The sequence below is a fragment of the Patiria miniata genome, unplaced genomic scaffold (genome assembly GCF_015706575.1).
Source record: "Patiria miniata isolate m_02_andy unplaced genomic scaffold, ASM1570657v1 HiC_scaffold_7, whole genome shotgun sequence".
NCBI lineage: Eukaryota > Metazoa > Echinodermata > Asteroidea > Valvatida > Asterinidae > Patiria > Patiria miniata.
This window is the reverse complement of record NW_024037074.1, coordinates 40,564,925-40,590,200: the sequence shown is the minus strand read 5'-3', so window position 1 is coordinate 40,590,200 and position 25,276 is coordinate 40,564,925. Positions and strand designations below refer to the sequence as shown.

Here is a 25,276-nt window from a genome sequence, read left to right as displayed (position 1 = left end):
GTTAAGCAGTGGCGTAAGATCCGTGTCAGCGAGTGGGGGTGGGGTGGGAGGGAGAGGGGATGGCCAAAATCCTACAATTGCCCGGTCGTGGAAATTCGAACCGAGCGAAGGGGGGGGGGGGGGCGCGTCTGGGCACACTAGGGGGGGGGGGGCTATTAGGATACAAATGTACATCTTTTGCGAACTGGCGCACTTACATTACAAGGTGCATTTAACACTTTTGTACTGTTTGTTCGTTTTTCGGTGCTATTTTAATACATTTAGGCTGTTGAAAAGTTAGAAAATATACTTACAACCGGCAGTTTCTCACAATCCAATGCCCCCCAGTCAACCAGTGTACGTGTGGGCTACCCCCCCCCCCCCCCCACGCCCTTGTTATGTAACCTATACGCTATAAAACACTAATCAGTTTTCATTTGAAAATAGTCAAAGTTGCATCCAGCTAAATACTAGGATTAGCTAGCTGGGTGCAAGTTGCACTGTTTTTTAGTCAAACTTGACTACTATAAGGGTGTTTTCTGAGTGTAAGAAATCAAGGGTTTTAGATGAAGACTCTACATTTCAGAGCCGGTTGACTTTGCAGAGTTTACCCCCTCGGAGATGTTATGTCCAATCCGGCCGTACTTTTCCAACCGTGAGGTTTCCAGTTTCTCACCCTCCCGTGACCCAAATCGACATCGGGGAAAATGATCAAAACCACGGGTGGGACCCTCGCCTCCCGCACTGATCCATCGCATGTATTTCGCTCAGGTTGTGCTCGTCTATCTTTGAGTATTTTGAACCTCGAACCCGGGGGCGGATATATTAATCTTTATCAAGATTTATGCGATGTTTTCTCAACTCTGCCCCATGTATCATTAATCAGAGGTCCCCCCCCCCCCCAACAAAAAATAGTACACAGACCAGTGCAAAAAAGTTACGTGCTCCTGCTATTTATAACATTTCAGTATTGTGATGGAGAATTGATAAACACAAGAACGCTTCGCTTGCATCCCACGGCTTGCAGGAGTACCCTGGGTTTGCATCCTTCTCATCCTTCACTGCTTCCAGGCACCATTTATAAACCCACTTCACCGTTGGAAACCCTCAGTCTCCTGACGACGGGCAAAGTATACCGTCCGAAACGTTGAGTACCCTCCGGTTCTTTTCAGAACCACACATACTCACAAAAGACATTTTGTCACATGGTGCTACCGCAACAAGTTATTTAATTAAACCACAAGAAATTTGCGTATGAACTCGAAGTCCCCGTCCATGGTGCTTGGTTGGCAGTTCCGTTCAGCCGGAGTAAACTATTTTGGGAAGTCGGAGATTTGGTGAGCCACTTTCGTGGCAAGCACACAAAATAATACCATTTCATGCATCCGTATATATTTTTTTTGTGGGATGCATGACAATGGTATTGGTATTGGTAGTGGTTAAAAAAAATAAATATAGTTCTGTTGCTAATAAGATACACAAGACAGAACTGCATGTAAATTCCGCTATTAATAGGGCTTCTTCTTAAATTATAACTTCCCTTTATTTCTGTTCAATATTTCTCGTCACACGTAGGGCCCATAAGCCCCATATACAAAATAATATAGGTTTTCCCGGCCAATTTCGTGAAATGTTCATTCACTTCTGAACATCGGTCATTCGTTTTCGTGTAAAATTGAATGCACGTCTTGAATCCCATTTCAATTCAACGAAAGTTCAATCGTTTTTATTGTCCGTGCATTCGGTTTTGAGAAACAGACGGCCAAATACGTTACCTGTGCATTCATTTACGCAAGCATATACCTTTTCTAAATTGAATTCAGGTACAGCTAATTTGAATGACGGTTAATGAAAAAGAAATCACTGCCGATGGCATTAAACTAAAAGTGAAATAGAATGGTGAATGTTTGAAATCGCCCTCTAAAAGCGAAAAAGAAGTATTGTAAACGAATCTGAATGGACATAAACGAAAGGTGCTGCTCAATCACTTAATTGATTGAACTGAAATGGAATCGAATGCTCTGTTAGCGAAAATGAAACGCGTATTCAGAGGGATTCTCAAATTCAGACGAAAATGATTGACCGATTTCAGAAGTGAATGAACATTTTAGGAAATTGGCCGGGAAAACCTATACCGTGTATAATAAAAATGAGTTATCCATTGTGGTGAAGGAAGACCAAAATAGCCCGCATAATACGGCATTTATAGGGAACCGTGTTGATAAATGATGCACTTGATCAAAGTGGCAGCCCGACCCCGGACGCCCAAGGGTAACGAACCCTTCGTTGTTGTTTGTTGTTTGGATCCCGACACTGTGCCAAAAAAACATAACGTGACCTTAAATAAACCGGGTTGAGAAGTGCGACAAATTTTTTTTATCACACGTAGTTTGATCATTATAGGCCTACTGGCAAAATTTTGTGTATGAATCCATGATCTCTACTACACTATCCGACAGCGGCGCGCTATACGGTCCCTCTATTTAGCAGATATCTCTGTGAAGTGTTCTTTTTTGCTGGTTCACGGCTAGGGGCCAACCTATACTCCTCAAGCAGTACCTGACTGACTGATTCCCCGACCGACTGACTCCCCGATCCCCCCCCCCCCCGACTGACTGACTGACTGGCTCCCGGGCTGGCTGGCTGGCTGATGGCGAAGATAGCCGGGCAGTGCTATCGTATATGATTACCCCGTACTAATGCGATACAACCAGCGCATTGAGTGCACCAGATGCGTGGAGAGACCGCAAGTGAATAACCCTTCTTATCTGAATCAATGGAATATAACTTTGAATGTCTCTCCCAGTGGTCTCCCCAAACTCTCTCTTCCTTGTCGTTGAGGGGGTACTTGTGCACGGAGCCCATAGCCAGCGAAATAGACCTATATCGTAAAAGTGTAGAGGAAACACATTGTCATCATGGAGTAAAGTTAAACGCGGTGAAATCACGACGAGATACGCCTCCCCGAAACAACCGAAACACGACCATCCGTTTGCATTTGGGGGGGGGGGGGGTGTCACGCTTAAAGTTTCAGAATATAACCCGTTACCGTTACCATGCATGGTCACGCTATAATATTGATTCCCTCTGATCGGAAAGCAATGCGCAGTATTGATAAGTATTCCACCATCACCCCACCAGTCTTCTGTCACAGTGTCACTATTGTTGCGCTATTTGTTGAACTCAGAATTTTATGGGATCGTCTTTTCATATCGTGCTGGGAAAAAACACCCTAGGTTTGGTTCATAGTCCATGTTTAACGAGCCGTTAACGCATGCCAAAATTGCCATTACACACCTCTGGGTAAACAGGAAAATGTGCAAATGTAGAATGAGAATCCCAGTGGAGTGAACGAAAACAGCATCATGAGTTCTATTCCGGACCGCCTTTTTGTTTCAGAGATTCACCGTGTGCCAGGCACGGTTATAAATGTGTTTGAGGTCAACGCGTGAAATAAATTAAACCATCCATTTAACTTATCAATCAGTGCAACGAGCTTGTCAGACGTAGGCTACATGTTAGATTATGCATGTGCGACATGCAGATCCGTGGGAACTGTCGACTTGCAAGCACTACCGGTCCAGAAGGCTGCACTGCTCTTTATAGGAACAAGAACGATTCAACAAGAGTAAGAACATTTTGAGACGCTTGTCTCAGTTCGTGTGGGCAGGTAGCTAGGTCTATACCTGCAAGGAGAATTAATTATATTTGTTAAATTTTCTGCAGGTTGATCTTGGCAGGACAGTAGTTTATTGAACACGCACAATGTACAAGGTCGGTGAAAATGATCCTGGAGATGTACCGGTGGTGGTTGGCGAGCGCAAGGCGTGTGGATGCGGGCCGTGTCATCCCCGGTGCCTCGCACCCCTGGCTCGCCCGGCTGTCTTCTCTGTGCTCATGGCTCTCATTCTGATCGTCGAGCTGGCTGCCATCAACGGCTACATCGGGGCCATCACTTCCACCTTAGAGAAGCAATTCCTGCTATCCAGCTCGGAGGTTGGAGCCATCTCCATCATCAACGACTTGGTCAGTCTACTGGTGGTGGGCATCTTCACGTACTTCGGTCACTCGGCGCACCGACCGCGCGTGGTCGGTACGGGCGCCTTGCTCGTCGGCGTCGGCACGGCCATATGCGCTCTGCCGCACTTCACCACTGATTCCTCCACGGGATCGTTCACCACGAACGCCTCTCAGCATCGGGTTTGCGGGGAGTCTGAGAACACAACTAGTTTCGGAAACAATGCTCCGGAGAAGTCCAGGTACACCAGTTTGTATCTCTTCATCATTGGACAGATTGTGGTGGGAGTTGGTAACGCCCCCATCATTCCACTGGCCATGACATACGTGGATGATGCAGTCGAGAAGCACAAAACAACAGCATACATTGGTAAGAAGCCGCCTGCGCAATTTAAATCTTATATATTGTTATAATTCTGGCGATTTCCTTCTCAACGTAATGAAAGTCAAATAAACCTGACACAAAATTACGTCACGGTTTGTTTACATGTGCGCTTTTCTATGGGAACTTGGTATCTGTCGTCCCAACCTGGCCCCCACAAGAAAGTGCACGTGTAAACAAAGCATGCCGTCATTATTTCCCATGTCTTTTGGTCACAGATAAGTTTAATCCCTTGTAGGGATTTATCCTGACAAATAAAAATAAAAATCATCTGAACCACTTTAATAATTCAGATTTTCAAAGCCCTTTCACAATTTCCAGAGTTAGCCTATCTATATATATAAGAGAGAGTTTAACTCGGCCTCCGAGACGATGTTTGCTCATGAAAGGATCCGAGACCGCGGGCTCCCGCGGCGCCAAAATCGCTCCACGTCTGTGGAAAAATGCGGAGGGTGTCTTCCGCCGGGTCGGACGCTTCGGGTCGTCCTGATTTTCCCGTACGGACCGGCGATCCGTTTCGTCGATTTTTCGTGACTGCGTTTTGCGCAGGAATTTGCCGTCGTGTGCGCTTTCACGTTGACTGCCTGGCCGCCCCCTGTGCTGGCTTTTCTGCGAGTCTAGACTGTGCGAGGTCAGCGAGGTCAACGTAGGGGTTCCGTTTACGTGTTGTACTCGGCTGTTCTGCAAAAGCGTTCACCAAACGGTTGTATGGGGTGACCTTGGCAAAATATTGTTTGTCCATGGTGCGTGGCCACCAAGTGTCCCTATTCTTTCATATGCTTTGCTTGCCGCCCCTGCGCTGAGTGCAACGAATACTCAGAATGACTACACATTAGTATGCCTTGCGCGGTCTGACCTACACATTAGTATGCCTTGCGCGATCTGACCAATCGAAAGTCTACACAGCGTAGTATTTCCGGGCTATGCGTAAAACCGTCGATGGCAACGCGTACTGCAGCCTGCTCCACACCCTGGAAACGAGGTTGAGTCTACGGTGCTCGCTATTTGAAGCACAAGCATGTGACGAGAGTGCTCTGTCGCTTCCATCGTGTGTACTTGTTCATACAGCTCCATGCTTCCACCAAGGCTGAGCTTTGTGAGTTCGCTGCCCGCCACGTATAATTCAGTGTCGGGTTATAATTTCGGGGGCCTGTTTGGCATGCTTCAAATATCGCGATCTTAATCGCAGTCACAAAAACATCGACGAAAAAGTGTCCGACCCGGCGGAAGACACCTTCCACATTTTTCCACGGACGTGGAGCCATTTTGGCGTCGGTGGGAGACCGCGGTCTCACCGGATCCTTTCAGGACTGAGCAAACATTTCTCGGAGGCCGAGTAAAACTTGCTATAGATGGTTGAACCAACTTGAATAAAAGTTGAATCGACTTGAATAAAAGTTGAATCGACTTTTTCCTCGCAGACGGTTCTCGCAAATTGTAAGGAGTTCCAGTTTACGTTTGTTGAAGAGTCCAATACTGAAACTTAATTATGCCCTTCCTCCATGATTCAGACCGTTTGTAATTTTATGGTAACACTCAACATTTTCATTTCAAATGACACCTTCACGTTTTATTGCATTGTGATTTATTGTCAAAACTGTACAATCAGCCTTCGCCTGTGTACTACAGTAACCTCTCTACGTTTTCCAAATGCGACTGCCCCAAACTCAAAACTTTAAAAGATGATCTTTTGCTCAAATTGGTTTTAGTGGTCAGAAATTGCCTCAGATCACACCACAGAAATTTCTTTTCTATAACCATGATAACTGCATGTCTCCCCAACCATGCCCCAACTATATCCCCCATTTACATTTAACTCCCCACATTTTCATCCCCAACACTACGCCCTACCCGATCTATGATCGGGTAAATCAGCTTGTTAAACATAATGACCAATATGCCTATTTGACTTTAGGCCTACACAACGGTCCGTTTCCCCATCAAATGCAAGGCTTCATCTCTTGAATGCAAGCCGATGCTGTAGTAGGACCGATAATAATCCAAACTTCATTTTCGGTTCCCCTCTCATGATACTCCTCAGCCGTCATCTACATCGGTACCTCCGTAGGACCCATGGTAGGTTTCCTCGTCAGCAGCTGGACCCTGTCACTGTACGTGGACCTGGACACCATTCCCCGGGACGAGTGGCCGGCCGTGCCCCGCAACGATCCCCGCTGGATCGGTGCCTGGTGGCTGGGGCTCCTGGTCCTCGGATCTGCCATGGTCCTCCTCGCCCTGCCGCTGTTCCTGTTTCCAAGGAGGCTTGGGACCCCTATTGACGAGCCTGAGACCACGAAGAGTTCGGATGTTGCGGGGCTGAGATGCAACGGGGTGGAACTCCGCGGAGCCAGCGACCGTAGGGAAAAGGAGGAGGGGTTTGGTGACGAACATAAATCGGAGACCAAGAAGTTTGAGACAGAGATCAGCCGAGATCAGGACAAGATGGAGAAATTTGAATCCAAGGAAAGCTCGAGGACATTAATGGGCCAAGTGAAAGGTATGATGATTGTCCTTTATTTTAGATTTTGCTTGCTCTTCATTTTGCCGCAGACCCTCCCTTTCTATAGTTTAAGGAATAGATAATGCGAGCAGATTCGGCGATTATTATGCAAAACAAAACTGCGTCTTGACCTCGAGATTCTGACCATTTAGCGGGCGCCTTATTTCGGGTCTTCGGTAACCCATTGTTGTTTTACAAAAACATATCAGCTAAATTGACCAATTAACAGCTCAGTCCACATTTCTGATCGAAATGACGTCACAATTTCTTGGGTCGACTCCGATTGGCTTGCGCGCGGGATCGCATAAAATTGTCGTTGCTATTTTATATTGTTTGCTCTCAAATAAATCCACCTTTCAAACTCCTGTGCACGAGCTGGATCTCCTTTACTTTACGTCGTTCATTGCCAACCAAAGCTCTGTCCTCTTGTGCATTCAGATTTCCTATCGGCTCTCTTGCGACTTGGCCGAAATCTGACGCTGGTGGCGCTGGCACTTGGCTTGGCATCAGAGCTGGCAATCGTCAGTGGACTGACGACGTTTGGCGCCAAATACACGGAGACACAATTCGGCGTGAGTGCAGGACAGGCTGCGTTACTCACTGGTAAAAAGTTGACAGAATTATCGTGCAAATTAGCCAATTACTTTTAAATACATATCTATACAGGGGCGGAACTAGTTTTCAGGAAATGAGGGTCAATTTTGAAGCTACGATGCTTTCTCCTGTATTCTGAGGCAGTTTGAGAAGAAATCTAGAGAATAGCATTCCATTTATTATTTTGGCCCCAATTTACTAGTACACGTATATAATAACGAAAACATTAGTAATGGGCTGAACGAGAGGGGGAGGGAGTCCCCCCCCCTCCCCCCCCCCCCCCTCCAGATCCGCCACTGACCGATGTTTGAGAATTTCGCTGCGAATATTTCGTGACGTCAAAACTCGTGTAGATTGGTTATGGGTTGCGCTATTTCACAGCTCACCCCCATGCTCTTTTCATTCAAAAATTTAGCCAATTTGTTTAGCGAAAAAAAAAACCCAGAACGGTCATCGGTGCTTCTTCGTTTACAGCAAGCAGAGCCCAGCTCACCACAGTAAATAAAATGAAGTGCTATGATTTCTTTTGATTTTTTTTTTTTTTTGGTTCTCGAATATCACACGATTAATCTTTCGTCTGCAAATAGTATAGGCTGTTATGTACTTTTGCATTTTTTTTGCTAAAGAGGGAATTTTTGTCATATTTGGATAGAGTTTACCTTCCTAAGCCAGAAATCCATTGGTAACATTTTTTTCTATCTACCATGTGGCGGCCATCTTGGATTTCAAAATGGCCGCCATTTCGAACCTAATGTGTATCATAACTTCGGACCTGATTGTCATATGAAGTCCATTTTGGTGGCAAACCCTATGTTTTTAATGCCAAGGAACCCACATAAATCATTGTTGATGGGATACTCCAAATGGATGGCAGCCATCTTGGATATTTCAAAATGGCCGCCATTTCGTACCTAATTTGTATCATAATTTCAGACCTGCATAATTGTCATATGAAGTCCATTTTGGTGGCAAACCCCATGTTTTTGATGCAAAGGAACCCAAGTAAATCATTGTTGATGAGGTACTCCCAATGGATGGCAGCCATCTTGGATATTTCAAAATGGCCGCCATTTAGTACCTAATTTGTATAATAACTTCGGACCTGATTGTCATATGAAGTCCATTTTGGTGGCAAACCCTATGTTTTTAATACCAAGGAACCCACATAAATCATTGTTGATGGGATACTCCAAATGGATGGCAGCCATCTTGGATATTTCAAAATGGCCGCCATTTAGTACCTAATTTGTATCATAACTTTAGACCTGATTGTCATATGAAGTCCATTTTGGTGGCAAACCCCATGTTTTTGATACAAAGGAACCCAAGTAAATCAGTGTTGACGGGGTACTCCCAATGGATGGCAGCATCTGGGATATTTCCAAATAGCCGCCATCTAGGGTTTCATTCAAATAATAACGTTGCACCTGAATGTGGTACGAAGTCCATTTTGGTGGCAAACGTCATATTTGTGATACCTAGGAACCCAAGTAAATCATTATTGAGGGAGTACTCCCAATGGATGGCAGCCATCTTGGATATTGTGGTGGCACACCTCATAAATTTGATACCAAGGAATCTACACATTGTTACCCTGATTGAAGGCAGGTTTCTCTGGGAAGAATGTTTCAAACCACTTGGAACAATACTTGGAGTGTTATTACCTCATTATGATCAACAGCACGATAATAATGACTGCTGGATATGATTGGACTGACTGTAACCTGACTGTACAGATCAGAAGCAACCCATGCAGACTTGGTCTAAACCACTGTGTTCAACCGCTTTTCCCAGGCACCTGATAGCACTGAAATTGGTGTAAATCAGAGTTGTAAAGAGCCACTAATTTTTGTGACTCGAGTCGAGTCGAGTAATTTTAAAGAAGTGAGTTGAGTCCAGTCGAATCATTAGTTTAAGAAATTTGAGTCGAGTCGGGTTGAGTCAAATATTTACCTCGAGTCAATTCGAGTTACGAATATTTGAAAACCACATAACAAAGACAAGAGGGAAAGTCATTAGTATCACTAACAGTTAACAAGAAGTGAAACTTCGATCTTATCAAGGCTATCTGGTTTGGCTTCGGGTCTTGATTTTATTTCGCTGATACGCTGACATCAAAACCAAATTGCAATATACAAAACTGTTTCTGATTATTTAAAAAGTCGGTATGTTTCTGTTTAATTTTTAAAAGGAGGGCATCAATTTAGCCGGCGTTTGAATCCAAGAACTTCATAAGAAACCGCCCAAAGCCAATGATGAAACAACAAATTGGAAAATGTGTTTAAAATCCGTCTCCTCGGTGGCTAGTATTTTGTGCGTTCCATAATGATGATATGATGTGGTATGGGAGTCTGTGACACGTGGACATTACAAGCGGCCGCTGTAACTGTATTCGCAAAGCGGCATGAACATAAATGTTGCACTGTACGTCATTGCAATTATTTTTCGCAAACTTTTGCTTATATTTTTGAGACCCGAGCCTAATTATTCTTCGCTTGAGTCGATTCGAGTCTTCTGGTGAGGACTCGAGTCGAGTCGATTCATTTGCTCGCCGTGACTCGAGTCCAGTCATTTACCCCTAGGGACTTGAGTCGAGTCGAGTCACCAAAAGTTGTGACTCTGCTTTCATATCTAGCCTAGCCACGACAGGACCAGGGTTGTCTGGGCATGTGATGCAGTTGATGCAGAGAGCCACTTACGAACAAAAAGAAACCCATGCATACAAACAACCTGAAGTGGACTTACTAATTGCTAACTATAGACATCATTCACAAATACTTGAAGTGGAGCGGCATAGCCCCAATAATACCAAGAATTGTGCAATCTGTGATACAACTATGAATTAAACTACGCATGTTGGTTTTTCATACCTTGAATAAAAAAATTTAAATATAAGAGGCATTTCATATTTAACTTCTGGTGACCTTTGAGAGTCAATAACCTTTAACAATTATGCTTCAAAGCTTCACTTTCCTATGTCACAAGTCTACGTCATAGGTCTTCATGCAATGCAATTAATGATCAGATTTGGGAACAACTCATGTCTGACCTTCAGTGACCTTTGAAAGTCCAATAACCTTCGTAAACCTTATTTATAGCCATTTGTAAGGTTTACTATTTAAACCCCAACTTTTTCACGATCTAAGTCTAAATTTTATGCTATGAAAAGAAAATATTCATATATACATGTAAGACAATTCAAATTGAACCTCTGGTTACCTTTCGAGAGGTCATGACCTATCTTTAGATATTTATAAGATTATCTCGGGTAAATGCCACTTTTTTTCATGATGTGAGGGCATCATATCTGACATCTGATACCTTGGAGAGGTCAACGAACTTTGTATACCTTATTTGTCGATATCTATCATATTTATTCCATAGTCATGTATTGAATTCAGACCCCATGCACAAACAATTTTGAGGTGACCTCTGAACTCAATTTCTTTTCTTTTTTAATTAATGACAGACTCAACATGCCCCAATTGGAATGCAATGGAATATATATACAAATGTCAAGCAGTATTCATTATTGTGTCCTTATTACACTCTGTTATATCCAGATGGACTTGAGTAACCACATTTTTAACCTTTTTACAGAGTGTGATGCTTGTCCAATGCACCTCTTATATTCTTAAAGCAGGGAAATGGAGATCAGAAGTCATGATCAGAAGTCATGTCTTTGGGTCTGAATCATTACACACTATAGAATAATTGTTAAAAAACACTTCTTTTTCACTATTTAGACTTAGGTAATGAAAAGTGGCATTTGGAAGATTATATAAATAGCGGCAATTAGGGTATACAAAGTTCATTGGGAAAAGATGTTGCATCTTGACATCAATTTTTTTCATAATATATCATTTCCAATTTTGTTAAGAAAATACTTTAAAAACTTTCTTGACTCTCCATAGACTTTGTACACAACTGCTGAAGTGGCATGTGGATTCTACATTCTTCCCATTCATTGACCCTTCACAAAGGGCACCAGGGGTCAGATATGAAATACCTCAATTTCTCAAAAATTCTCGTCAAGGCATGAAGACGTGATATGCCAAATTTAACCACAAAGTGCACAATTCTGTCACTATGCCTCTCTACTATTGCCAATAATTAACAATCCAGTCCAGGAATGGTCAACACTTGTCACTGTGCAATAGAGACCCTTTAAAAACTAAACTGCAAAATGGCGCTCATTCTGGCTGCCATCCATTGGGACTACCCCGTCAAATTTGATTTACTTGGGTTCCTTGCTATCGAAAACATAGGGTTTGCCACCAAAATGGACTTCATATGACAATCAGGTCTGAAGTTATGATACAAATTAGGTACTAAATGGCGGCCATTTTGAAATATCCAAGATGGCTGCCATTCTTGGGGAGTACCCCGTCAACAATGATTTACTTGGATTCCTTGGTATCAAAAACATAGGGTTTGCCACCAAAATGGACTTCATATGACAATCTGGTCCGAAGTTGTGATACAAATTAGGTACTAAATGGTGGCCATTTTGAAATATCCAAGATGGCTGCCATCCTTTGGGAGTACCCCGTCAACAATGATTTACTTGGATTCCTTGGTATCAAAAACATAGGGTTTGCCACCAAAATGGACTTCATATGACAATCAGGTCCGAAGTTATGATACAAATTAGGTACTAAATGGCGGCCATTTTGAAATATCCAAGATGGCTGCCATCCATTGGGAGTACCCCATCAACAATGATTTACGTGGGTTCCTTGGTATCAAAAACATGGGGTTTGCCACCAAAATGGACTTCATGTGACAGTCAGGTCCGAAGTTATGATACAAATTAGGTCCGAATTTTGAAATCCAAGATGGCCGCCACATGGTAGATGGAAAAAAATGTTACCAATGGATTTCTGGCTGAGGAAGGTAAATTCTATCCAAAAATGACAAAAATTCCTTCTTTAGCAAAACAAAATGCAAAGGTCAAAAATACGACATAATATACTATACTAAAACCACTCTCGATATTAAAGGTGCAGCCATCCTGCCGGCATCTTGCGCAGGACACCTCCTTGCAGGCGCGTTTCTACGACGCTTCAGACTGACGGCTTTCCAGTGCTCCGTCTTCCTCTGCATCACCGTACTTGTGACTCTCTGCATCTACCCCGTGCTGATGTTTCTGGGATGTGACACTCCTACTGTGGTTAGGTAAATTGAGGCCTTCGCAATTTTTAAGGAATTTGTGGGATTGAAACTATATGATTTTGGTGATGCGGTATGAGGACGCCACTTTATGGGTGGTAAGTCTGATTTGAATAATTCCGTTTTTTAATTTTGTGTTGGAGTTCAACGTGAAGGTGAAGTAATTGAAAGCAGAATCAAGACTTCAGACTTTGGTGTCAGATGATGATGCAGGCAGGCGGATAGCTGTACAATTGGTTGGAGTATTGCCCCGCTAAATAACATCCAAACCGAACCTGACCATTGCAGACAACACAAAGCAAGCGAAAGTTTTCACAAGTTAACGGATATTTCTTTTAGAAGTTTTAACAATGCAGCTGTAACATATGTTTGGGCCAGTGTCTGTCATGTCTTGGGTGTTAACCAGACTTGACTCGGGTTAGATTCGCCCCTTGTGAAGCTCTGAGCTGCCGCCTAGATTTTAAGGATATAGCTCTGCTGAAATTGCGATATGGAGGTAACAGCTGATTCTGAGTATGCCTATACAGTCTGAAAGGTTCCTGGTCAGATTCAGGGTCAAAACGCGACACTTTGCGGGGTCGACATGACACATGAAAAAGTGTCATTTCGACCCTAAATGGACAAAAGCACCCAGATTCAATGAATTATCTTTAGTGTACAGAGAGATGTACAGGCTGAATGCGTGATGCCATGGCTGGCACGGGTGGCTAGTGCGTAACTTGGGCGCTTGCCTCTTACCACTGTGGCCCTGGTTCGATTCCCGGCTGCTGACCATTACTTGAGTAGAGTTGTGCGTTGGTTCTCTCCTTTGCCACAGGGTTTTTTCTCCGGACTTTTGGTTCCCTCCCTCCGGATAAAAAGCAAACACTTCCGATCTCAGTCTGTGCTCCGTGTTCATAATTATGGGTCGATGTGGCTGGCTGCCAAAGGCGCCCTTACATGCCTGCGGCTCGACCACGCTGTAGCCGCGTCCTTTGCAATTCAGCTTCTCAGCTGCGAGTATTGATTAGCCTCCCAAATTATCATTATCCGAGAACCAAGCACAGGGTCTGACTTGAGTCAAATCCAGTTGCAGGACGTGAAAGCAAGAAAACTTCTTCGGTCATAATCAACTCCGGGACAAAATAATTTTAGAGGAAATTGGGACTGCTTGTGTTTGACAAAGGCATCGACTGAAATCTCGCGAGTTGCCGTTCAACCGTTTTGGGGATTTCTCTCTCCCCAGTCCCAAGTCGACATCGTGCACCAGCTCTCAGTGTGTCTGCGATGACACCGTCATTGATCCAGTGTGCGGTGTGGATGGCTTGACATACCTATCACCGTGTCTCGCCGGCTGTGTGGGCAGGGACGAAGAAAACAAGGTGAGACCTTCATCTCATGACTTTTAAAACGAATCATGGTCGACTGCTGTGATGCTGGACATAGCATATTTTGGAATTCGAGGGACGCAGAACACCCGAGGAAAAGTCAGGGTACCGTGACAGGGATGCGTTCAACTCACTCAAAAAATGCAAACGTTTGCCAACGTTAGTAGACGTTTTCCCAACGTTGGTAAACTTTTTCCTGTTAGATGTTCACAAAAAGATCACGCGATCGTTGGGAGCGTTTGCACGTGTGGAACGCAGCCCAGGCGTTCCGACATCGTCACAATATGTCAACCAGATAAAAGCCATGTATTAGTTACTCTGCAAGAAACGTATGAGATGATCGTTGTGTGACCTGTGATAAATGCACGTGAGTTGTTCTTGCGGCAGGTCAATCAATCGTGAGCGGTATTTCGATGATGTAAAATTAATAATGTAATGGTTGTTAAGTTTCAAGGTGAGTTTCTCGATCAATGCATTGAAAAGTCAGTATTTAAGACACGACATTTTACAATGTAATCTTTGTTCCATGCAGTGCTAACCTAAACACAAACTGTTACCACCATTAAAAAAACAATTCATCATTTCTGTCACAAATTCTCCAAACATTCCAGACCTTTTCAGATTGCAGCTGCATCCAGGGACCCGGCGCCAATTCGTCGTCTACCGAAGACGAGTCCGAGGCATCTTGGGAGGCCAGGGTATCAGCGTGCCCGCTCTTCTGTACCATGATGGTGGCCTACATCGCCACCTCATCCATGGCACTGTTCGTCATGTTTATGGGCCAGAATCCCTCCATGATCATCAATCTCAGGTATACGACAAGGTCCGAAAATTTAGAATCTCTGACTACGAGAGTCCCTAAACTTCAAAAAAAATCCTGGCACATGAAACAACCATTCCAACACCCTTTTAGTACTGCATCAATCAATGTGTCAAAAGAAACATCCGATACCCAGCAGGATCATTTGCAATTACACGGAAAAGTAACCAGTAATTTAATGACAGGAACTTTTCTCTAAGTGAAGATAAGACTCCCTCAATGCCCTATTCTTCCTGAAATGGTATTGTCTGCAAGGAAACTGACATTGAAGGTGCTTTCAAAATACGTTGTCGCGGGAACACTTTTTTGCCACGTGCCTTAGCAACGGAATCCATCTCTTTCTCATTATACGTTTTCTCTGTTTTCTCAATTTCCTTTTGAGCTGAAACTTCATCAGCTTAGTTGTTTACACCATACTTAAGATTTTGATTTACAATTTTGGTGCTTCAAACGAAAACCAAAGCCCCAAAAGCAAAATGTTCCAACGTAGGCCTATACTTTTAAAGTGATTTCAAGTCTAAGGTGAATATTGATATATAAAAGGGTATAACAATGGTGTGACTTGTCTGTATGCAGGTGCGTGGAGGAGAAAGATAGATCTTTCGCCATTGGAATGCTGACTTGTGTTATCAAGGTCATCGGTAAGGCTAGTATAGAGTTTACATGTGTATATAATCCATATTACATCATTTGCTCGGCGATTCACTATTGTTCAGGACTTCTTAATTATAAAATGGAAACAAAAAAATGCTTGAAGCGGGCTTTGAACCTGCGACCTACGGATTACCGTTCCAGTGCTATACTATCTGAGATATCCATTCCGATGTTGGCGGGTTTTCCGATGTTTATTGGGCGGCAGAAGCCATATATCCGTATGTATATATGCCATGTAGCCAGGTATCACGACCACAGTTCCGATAGCAACATAAAGCCTAGCAATACTGCAAACCTGAGGAAAAGAATAACCTACTCTATGGAATCAGAGGTCGATGGACGATTGCATTGATTAAACTGTTTAGTTTAAAACATTTTTTTTAACCAATAAAAAACGTTGATTCCACCCGGGTTCGAACCGGGGACCTTTCGCGTGTTAGGCGAACGTGATAACCGCTACACTACGGAGTCTGATGTCGATATACGATTAGATTGATTGTGCTTTTTTTTTCTTTTTTTCTTTTTTATAAATATAAAAGTTGATTCCGCCCGGGTTCGAACCGGGGACCTTTCGCGTGTGAGGCGATCGTGATAACCGCTACACTACGGAATCTGATGGTGGTAAACGGTTTCTTTGATTGTGCTTTTTACTTGAATTGTTTTTTTTTTTCATAAATATAAAAGTTAATTCCGCCCGGGTCGAACCGGGGACCTTTCGCGTGTATAGCGAACGTGATAACCGCTACACTACGGAATCTGATGATGGTAGACGTTTTCTTTGATTGTGCTATTGAGTTTAAAAAACTTTTTGTTTACAAATAAAAAACGTTGATTCCGCCCGGGTTCGAACCGGGGACCTTTCGCGTGTTAGGCGAACGTGATAACCGCTACACTACGGAATCTGATGTCGATAGACGATTACATTGATTGCGCTTTTCAGTTGGAAAAAATTTACAAATAAAAAAACGTTGATTCCGCCCGGGTTCGAACCGGGGACCTTTCGCGTGTGAGGCGAACGTGATAACCGCTACACTACGGAATCTGATGATGGTAAACGGTTTCTTTGATTATGTTTTTTAGTTTAATATTTTGTAATAAATATAAAAGTTGATTCCGCCCGGGTTCGAACCGGGGACCTTTCGCGTGTAAAGCGAACGTGATAACCGCTACACTACGGAATCTGATGGTGGTAAACGATTTCTTTGATTGTGCTTTTGAGTTTAAAAAAACATTTTTTTTACAACTAATAAACGTTGATTCCGCCCGGGTTCGAACCGGGGACCTTTCGCGTGTTAGGCGAACGTGATAACCGCTACACTACGGAATCTGATGGTGGTAAACGATTTCTTTGATTGTGCTTTTGAGTATAAAAAAACATTTTTTTTTTTACAAATAATAAACGTTGATTCCGCCCGGGTTCGAACCGGGGACCTTTCGCGTGTGAGGCGAACGTGATAACCGCTACACTTCGAAATCTGATAATGGTAAACGGTTTCTTTGATTGTGTTTTTTAGTTTAATATTTTGTAATAAATATAAAAGTTGATTCCGCCCGGGAAATTGGAATGCTGACTTGTGTTATCAAGGTCATCGGTAAGGCTATTATGGAGTTTACATGTGTATATAATCCATATTACATAATTTGCTCGGCGATTCACTATTGTTAATGACTTCTTAATTATAAAATGGAACCAAGAAATTGCCTGGAGCGGGCTTTAAACCTGCGACCTACGGCCGGGCTACGGATTACGGTTCCGGTTCTATACTGACTGAGATATCCAGCCCAATGTTGGCGGGTCCCCAGTTTGTCAGTGTCCTTGCTTATTGGGCGGCAGAAGCCATGTAGCCAGGTATCACGACCAAGGTGACGATGCTAGCAACATTAGGCCTAGCAATATTGCAAACCTGGGGAAAAGTATAACCTACTCTGTGGAATCAGAGGTCGATGGACGATTGCATCGATTAAACTTTTTAGTTTAAAAACTTTTTTTAACCAATAAAAAAAGTTGATTCCGCCCGGGTTCGAACCGGGGACCTTTCGCGTGTTAGGCGAACGTGATAACCACTACACTACGGAATCTGATGTCGATATACGATAAGATTGATTGTGCTTTTTTTTCTTTTTTTCTTTTTTATAAATATAAAAGTTGATTCCGCCCGGGTTCGAACCGGGGACCTTTCGCGTGTGAGGCGATCGTGATAACCGCTACACTACGGAATCTGATGGTGGTAAACGGTTTCTTTGATTGTGCTTTTTACTTTAATTGTTTTTTTTTTCATAAATATAAAAGTTAATTCCGCCCGGGTCGAACCGGGGACCTTTCGCGTGTAAAGCGAACGTGATAACCGCTACACTACGGAATCTGATGATGGTAGACGTTTTCTTTGATTGTGCTATTGAGTTTAAAAAACTTTTTGTTTACAAATAAAAAACGTTGATTCCACCCGGGTTCGAACCGGGGACCTTTCGCGTGTTAGGCGAACGTGATAACCGCTACACTACGGAATCTGATGTCGATAGACGATTACATTGATTGCGCTTTTCAGTTGGAAAAAATTTACAAATAAAAAAACGTTGATTCCGCCCGGGTTCGAACCGGGGACCTTTCGCGTGTGAAGCGAACGTGATAACCGCTACACTACGGAATCTGATGATGGTAAACGGTTTCTTTGATTATGTTTTTTAGTTTAATATTTTGTAATAAATATAAAAGTTGATTCCGCCCGGGTTCGAACCGGGGACCTTTCGCGTGTTAGGCGAACGTGATAACCGCTACACTACGGAATCTGATGGTGGTAAACGATTTCTTTGATTGTGCTTTTGAGTATAAAAAAACATTTTTTTTTTTTTACAAATAATAAACGTTGATTCCGCCCGGGTTCGAACCGGGGACCTTTCGCGTGTGAGGCGAACGTGATAACCGCTACACTTCGAAATCTGATAATGGTAAACGATTTCTTTGATTGTGTTTTTTAGTTTAATATTTTGTAATAAATATAAAAGTTGATTCCGCCCGGGTTCGAACCGGGGACCTTTCGCGTGTAAAGCGAACGTGATAACCGCTACACTTCGGAATCTGATGGTGGTAAACGATTTCTTTGATTGTGCTTTTTACTTTTTTTTCCTTTCTTCTTTTATAAATATAAAAGTTGATTCCGCCCTGCGGGTTCGAACCGGGGACCTTTCGCGTGTGAGGCGAATGTGATAACCGCTACACTACGGAATCTGATGATGGTAGACGTTTTCTTTGATTGTGCTTTTGAGTTTAAAAAACATTTTTTTGTTTACAAATAAAAAACGTTGATTCCGCCCGGGTTCGAACCGGGGACCTTTCGCGTGTGAGGCGAACGTGATAACCGCTACACTACGGAATCTGATGATGGTAAACGGTTTCTTTGATTGTGTTTTTTAGTTTTCTTTCTTGTTTTATTAATATAAAAGTTGATTCCGCCCTGCGGGTTCGAACCGGGGACCTTTCGCGTGTGAGGCGAATGTGATAACCGCTACACTACGGAATCTGAATATGGTAGACGTTTTCTTTGATTGTGTTTTTGAGTTTACAAATAAAAAACGTTGATTCCGCCTGAGTTCGAACCGGGGACCTTTCGCGTGTAAAGCGAACGTGATAACCGCTACACTACGGAATCTGATGGTGGTAAACGATTTCTTTGATTGTGCTATTGAGTTTGTCAGTGTCCTTGCTTATTGGGCGGCAGAAGCCATGTAGCCAGGTATCACGACCAAGGTGACGATGCTAGCAACATTAGGCCTAGCAATATTGCAAACCTGGGGAAAAGTATAACCTACTCTGTGGAATCAGAGGTCGATGGACGATTGCATCGATTAAACTTTTTAGTTTAAAAACTTTTTTTAACCAATAAAAAAAGTTGATTCCGCCCGGGTTCGAACCGGGGACCTTTCGCGTGTTAGGCGAACGTGATAACCACTACACTACGGAATCTGATGTCGATATACGATAAGATTGATTGTGCTTTTTTTTCTTTTTTTCTTTTTTATAAATATAAAAGTTGATTCCGCCCGGGTTCGAACCGGGGACCTTTCGCGTGTGAGGCGATCGTGATAACCGCTACACTACGGAATCTGATGGTGGTAAACGGTTTCTTTGATTGTGCTTTTTACTTTAATTGTTTTTTTTTTCATAAATATAAAAGTTAATTCCGCCCGGGTCGAACCGGGGACCTTTCGCGTGTAAAGCGAACGTGATAACCGCTACACTACGGAATCTGATGACGGTAGACGTTTTCTTTGATTGTGCTATTGAGTTTAAAAAACTTTCGCGTGTGAGGCGAACGTGATAACCGCTACACTTCGAAATCTGATAATGGTAAACGATTTCTTTGATTGTGTTTTTTAGTTTAATATTTTGTAATAAATATAAAAGTTGATTCCGCCCGGGTTCGAACCGGGGACCTTTCGCGTGTAAAGCGAACGTGATAACCGCTACACTACGGAATCTGATGGTGGTAAACGATTTCTTTGATTGTGCTTTTTACTTTTTTTTCCTTTCTTCTTTTATAAATATAAAAGTTGATTCCGCCCTGCGGGTTCGAACCGGGGACCTTTCGCGTGTGAGGCGAATGTGATAACCGCTACACTACGGAATCTGATGATGGTAGACGTTTTCTTTGATTGTGCTTTTGAGTTTAAAAAACATTTTTTTGTTTACAAATAAAAAACGTTGATTCCGCCCGGGTTCGAACCGGGGACCTTTCGCGTGTGAGGCGAACGTGATAACCGCTACACTACGGAATCTGATGATGGTAAACGGTTTCTTTGATTGTGTTTTTTAGTTTTCTTTCTTGTTTTATTAATATAAAAGTTGATTCCGCCCTGCGGGTTCGAACCGGGGACCTTTCGCGTGTGAGGCGAATGTGATAACCGCTACACTACGGAATCTGAATATGGTAGACGTTTTCTTTGATTGTGTTTTTGAGTTTACAAATAAAAAACGTTGATTCCGCCTGAGTTCGAACCGGGGACCTTTCGCGTGTAAAGCGAACGTGATAACCGCTACACTACGGAATCTGATGGTGGTAAACGATTTCTTTGATTGTGCTTTTGAGTATAAAAAAACATTTTTTTTTTAACAAATAAAAAACGTTGATTCCGCCCGGGTTCGAACCGGGGACCTTTCGCGTGTAAAGCGAACGTGATAACCGCTACACTACGGAATCTGATGGTGGTAAACGGTTCCTTTAATTGTGCTTTTTACTAATTGTTTTTAAAAAAATTTTTATAAATATAAAAGTTGATTCCGCCCTGCGGGTTCGAACCGTGGACCTTTCGCGTGTTAGGCGAACGTGATAACCGCTACACTTCGGAATCTGATGATGGTAAACGGTTTCTTTGATTGTGCTTTTTAGTTTAAAAACATTTTTTCTACAAATAAAAAAAGTTGATTCCGCCCGGGTTCGAACCGGGGACGTTTCTTGTGTTAGGCGAACGTGATAACCGCTACACTACGGAATCTGATGTCGGTAGAAGGTTTCCTGGTTTCGTTGATTGTGCTTTTTAGTTGAAAAACATCTAATTTACAAATAAAAAAGTTGATTCCGCCCGGGTTCGAACCGAGGACCTTTCGCGTGTTAGGCGAACGTGATAACCGCTAGGAATCTGATGTCGATATACGATTGGATTGATTGCACTTTTTACTGGTAAACGGTTTCTTTGATTGTGCTTTTTAGTTGAATTTTTTTTTTTATAAATATGAAACTTGATTCCGCCCCTTTTCGAACAGGGACCTTTCGCGTATTAGGCGAACGTGATAAGCGCTACACTACGGAATCTGATGATGGTTAACCTTTTTTTTTTTATTGTGCATTTTACTTTAAAAATATTATATATATATATATATATATATATATATATAAATGTTGATTCCGCCCGGGTTCGAACCGGGGACCTTTCGCGTGTAAAGCGAACGTGATAACCGCTACACTACGGAATCTGGCGGTGATAGACAGGTTCTTTTATTGTGCTTTTTAGTTTAAAAAAAAAAGTCTTTTTTTTTTTACAAGTTATACAAATTGTTGCTTGGCGATACAAATTGTTGCTTGGCAATGCTTCCGCTCGGGTTTGAACCGGGGACCTTTCGCGTGTGAGGCGAATGTGATGCCGCTTAAAATATTGAGAACGCATTGTTAAGGATTCAAATATTTGGTTTGTTTTGAAGGGCCCAGTCCCCGCCCCCTTGTTCTTAAAATTCCGATGGACGTTGAACAAAACATCAATATTCACAAACGTTTAATAAATTTTTGTTTAATTATTTTTTTTAAACCTCTTTTTACTTCGGTAGGATTTTTCCCGGCACCCGTTTACTTCGGTGCAGTCATCAAATCCACGTGTCTCCTCTACGCGTCGAGCGAGGGCGCTGTACTATATGAAGAAACCGCAAACTCTGTCTGCTGGCACTACGACCTGCTCGCGTTCAGACGGCGATTTTTCGGCTTGCTGATTGGACTGAAGTCCTGCACGCTGATTTTCTTCCTGATCACTATGGCATCACTGTGGAGGAAAAGAAAAGAAGAGGTAATGGAACAGCCTCATCATTATTACCACCACGTGATCAAACGTCTATATAGGCTACCCATTCGTATTTTCTTCCTATCCTGGGATCTTGAGTCGAGGTTAAATCTCAAAACTCGTTTACAAAGATATGGATATACAAAGCGCAAGGAAGTGTTTATCTGAAAGGTGGCATAATCATGTAAATCAACTATGACTGCGGACGGAACGGTGGACTTTGCCCAGCAGTCCGACAGGAGCGCCAAATGCCCCAAGCATTATGGGTTTGATATGAGTGTCCCAGAAAATTTCAAACATTAGAAGAAGCAGATAGATAACTAATTACGTGCATATTTTCAAAGTTTTCAAGAGGACCCTTCAATTTTTCTCCTCCCGACGCTCATGCACACTATTTCCCACATCCGTCCACTATCACGGTCTCCGCCTAGTGAACAAAACATTGAGACATAGTCTAGTTCTGGGGTGCATTCCAGCTCACGCGAAAATGACTTGTGTTCGTCAACCCAAATTGAAACGATAATGTCAACGAAAAACTGTTAGTTTTACTGTTTGGATAGCAGCTTTTTATAATCCTTGAAAAAAAAAATTGTGAGTGGAAGTGAATATTTTCCCCAGTAATAAATTAACTTAATTGGGATGTTGAAGACGGAAAATGTCAGCCCTGATAAAAGTATGACGTTCCTTGTTTATGTTGGTCATTATTTTGAAAAACATAAGCAAACGACTCAAAAGACCGTTCGCCTTGATTGCTAACGTTCGCCATACAACGTTAATGGCAATACATATCGGTTCCATTTTGCACAAACGTTACCAACGTTGGTAAACGTTAGCACTGTTCGTGTAAGTGGAACGCATTAATAACGTTGGTAAACGTTAGCACTGTTCGTGTATTAAGTGGAACGCATCCCTGGTCTTTGGCATAGGATCAGCTGATATTTTAGATTCACTGTTATCTTTATTTTTTGTCTCCTAAACTTAGGTACAGACCGAGGAACAGACCGACAAACGACGCCATTCTGCTTCATCCGAAACGTCATCCATCTAATGGGAAAAAAACCTGTGATTTCGGTGGATCAAATTATTAATTTTGAGGATCCAACGGCAAGATAAAAAAAAACATGAAAAACAAAATACAAAGTATTTATTCACCTATCCATTTCAGCTTATACATAAGTGCTGTTATAGATATTCCTTTTAGTAATGATAGCTTAATGTGTACAGTCATTTTCCTCTGTTTTGGATATATTTAACTTCCATACCTCAAAATTATTTGAGTTAAAGCTGAGGTGACAGAGATTTTTAAAAAGACATTCTGCCAGCTTTTTGGGGAACCTGCTGAATGTTTCGGCATCATAGCCTTTTGTTTTCAATTAAAATAGGTGATTAAACAGAGTAAAACAACATTTTTTTAGCATACGTGTATTTACGATTATTAGAAGCGGACTGCACAAGCTTCAAGAGGCATGCATGTAATTTAAAAAAAAAAAAAAAAAGGATTAAGAGGTATTATTAAAATCTTAATTAATTTCATTTAAGTTTTTGATAGTTTAAGAGTGATACATTTCAAACCTTATTTTCTCAGACCGCCGAGAATGCTGTCATTGATAGTTGTAATGTGTTGGTTACGTATTGAGTTGTCGAATCGGCTGTGGCCAGTATTTATTACTGACAAACTTTTTGTAATATACAAATAAATTCTTTAAAGAAGGTTAGGCGTGCCAGTTATACCGCAGAAATATACAACTGTTTTCTCAATTAACTTGAAAGCAGCACAAATGTGTAAATATATATAGCCAGACTAAGCCTTTTGGTTTAACTCTCCCGAACCGTACCACAACGCGAAATTCCCCAACTTTTTAGATTTGTGGCCAAAATATATATACCAATAAGCAAAATATAATGTTATATTTTTCAAATTGTCAGATCTTATTATGGCATGCGTGAATATTATATATATGCATATTGTCATTCGGTATGCCTTCCAATAAATATTTGTATCATGTGTCTACGTTACTACAATCTCCAAGTTGTCATTTTGTATTTGAGTAATGCGCGACCAATCTTCTTCTTCTGTCGTATGTCCTTAGACCTTCAGCTCCGTTGCAGCAAGCCAGTCCAGTGTGTCATTGTCTAAGTCAATTAAGCCACGATCACCATTCGGTGGCCGGTATATGGGACAGCTGGTCATCACATGTTCCACAGTCTGTGATGGGTCACCACATTCACATTGGGCACTGTCTGTGAGACCCCACTTCTGCATTGCAGCCCCGAAGCGTCCCACACCTGTCCTCAGGCGATTGAGTGTTGTCCACTCCTTACGGGGGAGGTGCTGGCCCGGAACTTCTGCTGGATCCTCGATGTAGTGGTGAAGCCTGGATGGTTCTGCTGCCTTAGTTCCACTGGTCCATCCATCTTGCCTTCACCCAGGAAGCCTTGGAGGTGTCCGCTGGTGTTGTGTGGAGCAGTTCCTGGGCTTGTGTGGCAAAGGGACGCCGGGACTTGAGGCGTGTGCGCTGTGGTGTCTCCGTGACTACCTTGTGGAGGAGGTGAGATTCACTCAGCTGTGCCTTCCGAGCAAGGGCCAGCGTGGCTGCTTCTCGTCTGATCTCTGCTGGAGCAATTCCAGCAAGGACAGGCAGTTGGTTGGTTGGAGTGGCTCTTAGACATCCGGAGACAGTCCGTAGGGCAGTGTTGAGGGCAGCGTCCAGCTTCTTAACATGATGGCTACGGCTCCAGACTGGGGCACAGTACTCAGCGGCAGGGAACACCAGAGCCTCTGTGGAGATGCGCAGTGTCTTTGTGGTGGCTCCCCACGTGGTACCGGCTAGGCGTCGTATTAGCGCGGCACGGGCGGTGGTCTTTCCCTTGACACTGTCCAGGTGTTGTTTAAAGGACAGCGTTCGGTCAAGCTTCACTCCAAGATATGTTGGGGAGGACTGGGACCGTAGCCGGGCATCGTTGACCATGATGTTGATGTCACGGGTTGCTTCCCTGTTGTAGAGGTGGAACATTGTTGCTATACAGTCTTCTCCACACTGAGCTTGAGGCGCCAGTCCTTCAGGTATGAAGACAGGATGTTCATGTCCTCAGAGAGGCCTTCCTCTACTGCTTCCCAGGATGGCTTGCTGAGCAAAATGGCCAGGTCGTCTGCGTAGCCGTACTTCCTTGATGTTGTTGCGGGTAGGTCATAGATGTAGATGTTAAACAGTATTGGTGCCAGAACTGAGCCCTGCGGGACGCCATTC

The 25,276-nt window shown here is 42.9% G+C and overlaps 1 protein-coding gene and 29 non-coding genes across 30 annotated transcripts; 1 reads left to right on the top strand and 29 right to left on the bottom strand.

The window, feature by feature from the left end:
* The first annotated feature begins 3,245 nt into the window (after window positions 1-3,245).
* LOC119718828 (solute carrier organic anion transporter family member 2A1-like) lies at window positions 3,246-24,039 on the top strand. Its single transcript, XM_038188247.1, has 9 exons — window positions 3,246-4,366; window positions 6,420-6,875; window positions 7,317-7,481; window positions 12,476-12,650; window positions 13,870-14,005; window positions 14,623-14,822; window positions 15,408-15,472; window positions 21,802-22,034; window positions 23,011-24,039. Exons 1-9 carry the CDS (start codon window positions 3,745-3,747, stop codon window positions 23,074-23,076), a joined length of 2,118 nt encoding a protein of 705 aa, XP_038044175.1. The 5' UTR covers window positions 3,246-3,744; the 3' UTR covers window positions 23,077-24,039.
* Trnav-aac lies at window positions 15,884-15,956 on the bottom strand. Its single transcript has one exon. It is a non-coding gene; the product is annotated as a tRNA-Val (tRNA).
* Trnav-cac lies at window positions 16,026-16,098 on the bottom strand. Its single transcript has one exon. It is a non-coding gene; the product is annotated as a tRNA-Val (tRNA).
* Trnav-aac lies at window positions 16,315-16,387 on the bottom strand. The gene has a single exon. It is a non-coding gene; the product is annotated as a tRNA-Val (tRNA).
* Window positions 16,455-16,527, bottom strand: Trnav-cac. The gene has a single exon. It is a non-coding gene; the product is annotated as a tRNA-Val (tRNA).
* Trnav-uac lies at window positions 16,594-16,666 on the bottom strand. Its single transcript has one exon. It is a non-coding gene; the product is annotated as a tRNA-Val (tRNA).
* Trnav-aac lies at window positions 16,740-16,812 on the bottom strand. The gene has a single exon. It is a non-coding gene; the product is annotated as a tRNA-Val (tRNA).
* Window positions 16,889-16,961, bottom strand: Trnav-cac. The gene has a single exon. It is a non-coding gene; the product is annotated as a tRNA-Val (tRNA).
* Trnav-aac lies at window positions 17,492-17,564 on the bottom strand. The gene has a single exon. It is a non-coding gene; the product is annotated as a tRNA-Val (tRNA).
* On the bottom strand, window positions 17,633-17,705 carry Trnav-cac. Its single transcript has one exon. It is a non-coding gene; the product is annotated as a tRNA-Val (tRNA).
* Trnav-uac lies at window positions 17,777-17,848 on the bottom strand. The gene has a single exon. It is a non-coding gene; the product is annotated as a tRNA-Val (tRNA).
* On the bottom strand, window positions 17,921-17,993 carry Trnav-aac. Its single transcript has one exon. It is a non-coding gene; the product is annotated as a tRNA-Val (tRNA).
* Trnav-cac lies at window positions 18,061-18,133 on the bottom strand. Its single transcript has one exon. It is a non-coding gene; the product is annotated as a tRNA-Val (tRNA).
* On the bottom strand, window positions 18,200-18,272 carry Trnav-aac. Its single transcript has one exon. It is a non-coding gene; the product is annotated as a tRNA-Val (tRNA).
* Window positions 18,351-18,423, bottom strand: Trnav-cac. The gene has a single exon. It is a non-coding gene; the product is annotated as a tRNA-Val (tRNA).
* Trnav-uac lies at window positions 18,490-18,562 on the bottom strand. Its single transcript has one exon. It is a non-coding gene; the product is annotated as a tRNA-Val (tRNA).
* Trnav-cac lies at window positions 18,636-18,711 on the bottom strand. Its single transcript has one exon. It is a non-coding gene; the product is annotated as a tRNA-Val (tRNA).
* Trnav-cac lies at window positions 18,787-18,859 on the bottom strand. The gene has a single exon. It is a non-coding gene; the product is annotated as a tRNA-Val (tRNA).
* On the bottom strand, window positions 18,928-19,003 carry Trnav-cac. Its single transcript has one exon. It is a non-coding gene; the product is annotated as a tRNA-Val (tRNA).
* Trnav-uac lies at window positions 19,060-19,132 on the bottom strand. The gene has a single exon. It is a non-coding gene; the product is annotated as a tRNA-Val (tRNA).
* Window positions 19,374-19,446, bottom strand: Trnav-aac. The gene has a single exon. It is a non-coding gene; the product is annotated as a tRNA-Val (tRNA).
* Trnav-cac lies at window positions 19,515-19,587 on the bottom strand. Its single transcript has one exon. It is a non-coding gene; the product is annotated as a tRNA-Val (tRNA).
* On the bottom strand, window positions 19,659-19,730 carry Trnav-uac. Its single transcript has one exon. It is a non-coding gene; the product is annotated as a tRNA-Val (tRNA).
* On the bottom strand, window positions 19,889-19,961 carry Trnav-uac. The gene has a single exon. It is a non-coding gene; the product is annotated as a tRNA-Val (tRNA).
* On the bottom strand, window positions 20,035-20,110 carry Trnav-cac. The gene has a single exon. It is a non-coding gene; the product is annotated as a tRNA-Val (tRNA).
* Trnav-cac lies at window positions 20,186-20,258 on the bottom strand. The gene has a single exon. It is a non-coding gene; the product is annotated as a tRNA-Val (tRNA).
* Window positions 20,327-20,402, bottom strand: Trnav-cac. Its single transcript has one exon. It is a non-coding gene; the product is annotated as a tRNA-Val (tRNA).
* On the bottom strand, window positions 20,459-20,531 carry Trnav-uac. Its single transcript has one exon. It is a non-coding gene; the product is annotated as a tRNA-Val (tRNA).
* Window positions 20,608-20,680, bottom strand: Trnav-uac. The gene has a single exon. It is a non-coding gene; the product is annotated as a tRNA-Val (tRNA).
* On the bottom strand, window positions 21,381-21,453 carry Trnav-uac. The gene has a single exon. It is a non-coding gene; the product is annotated as a tRNA-Val (tRNA).
* Window positions 24,040-25,276: the final 1,237 nt, after the last annotated feature.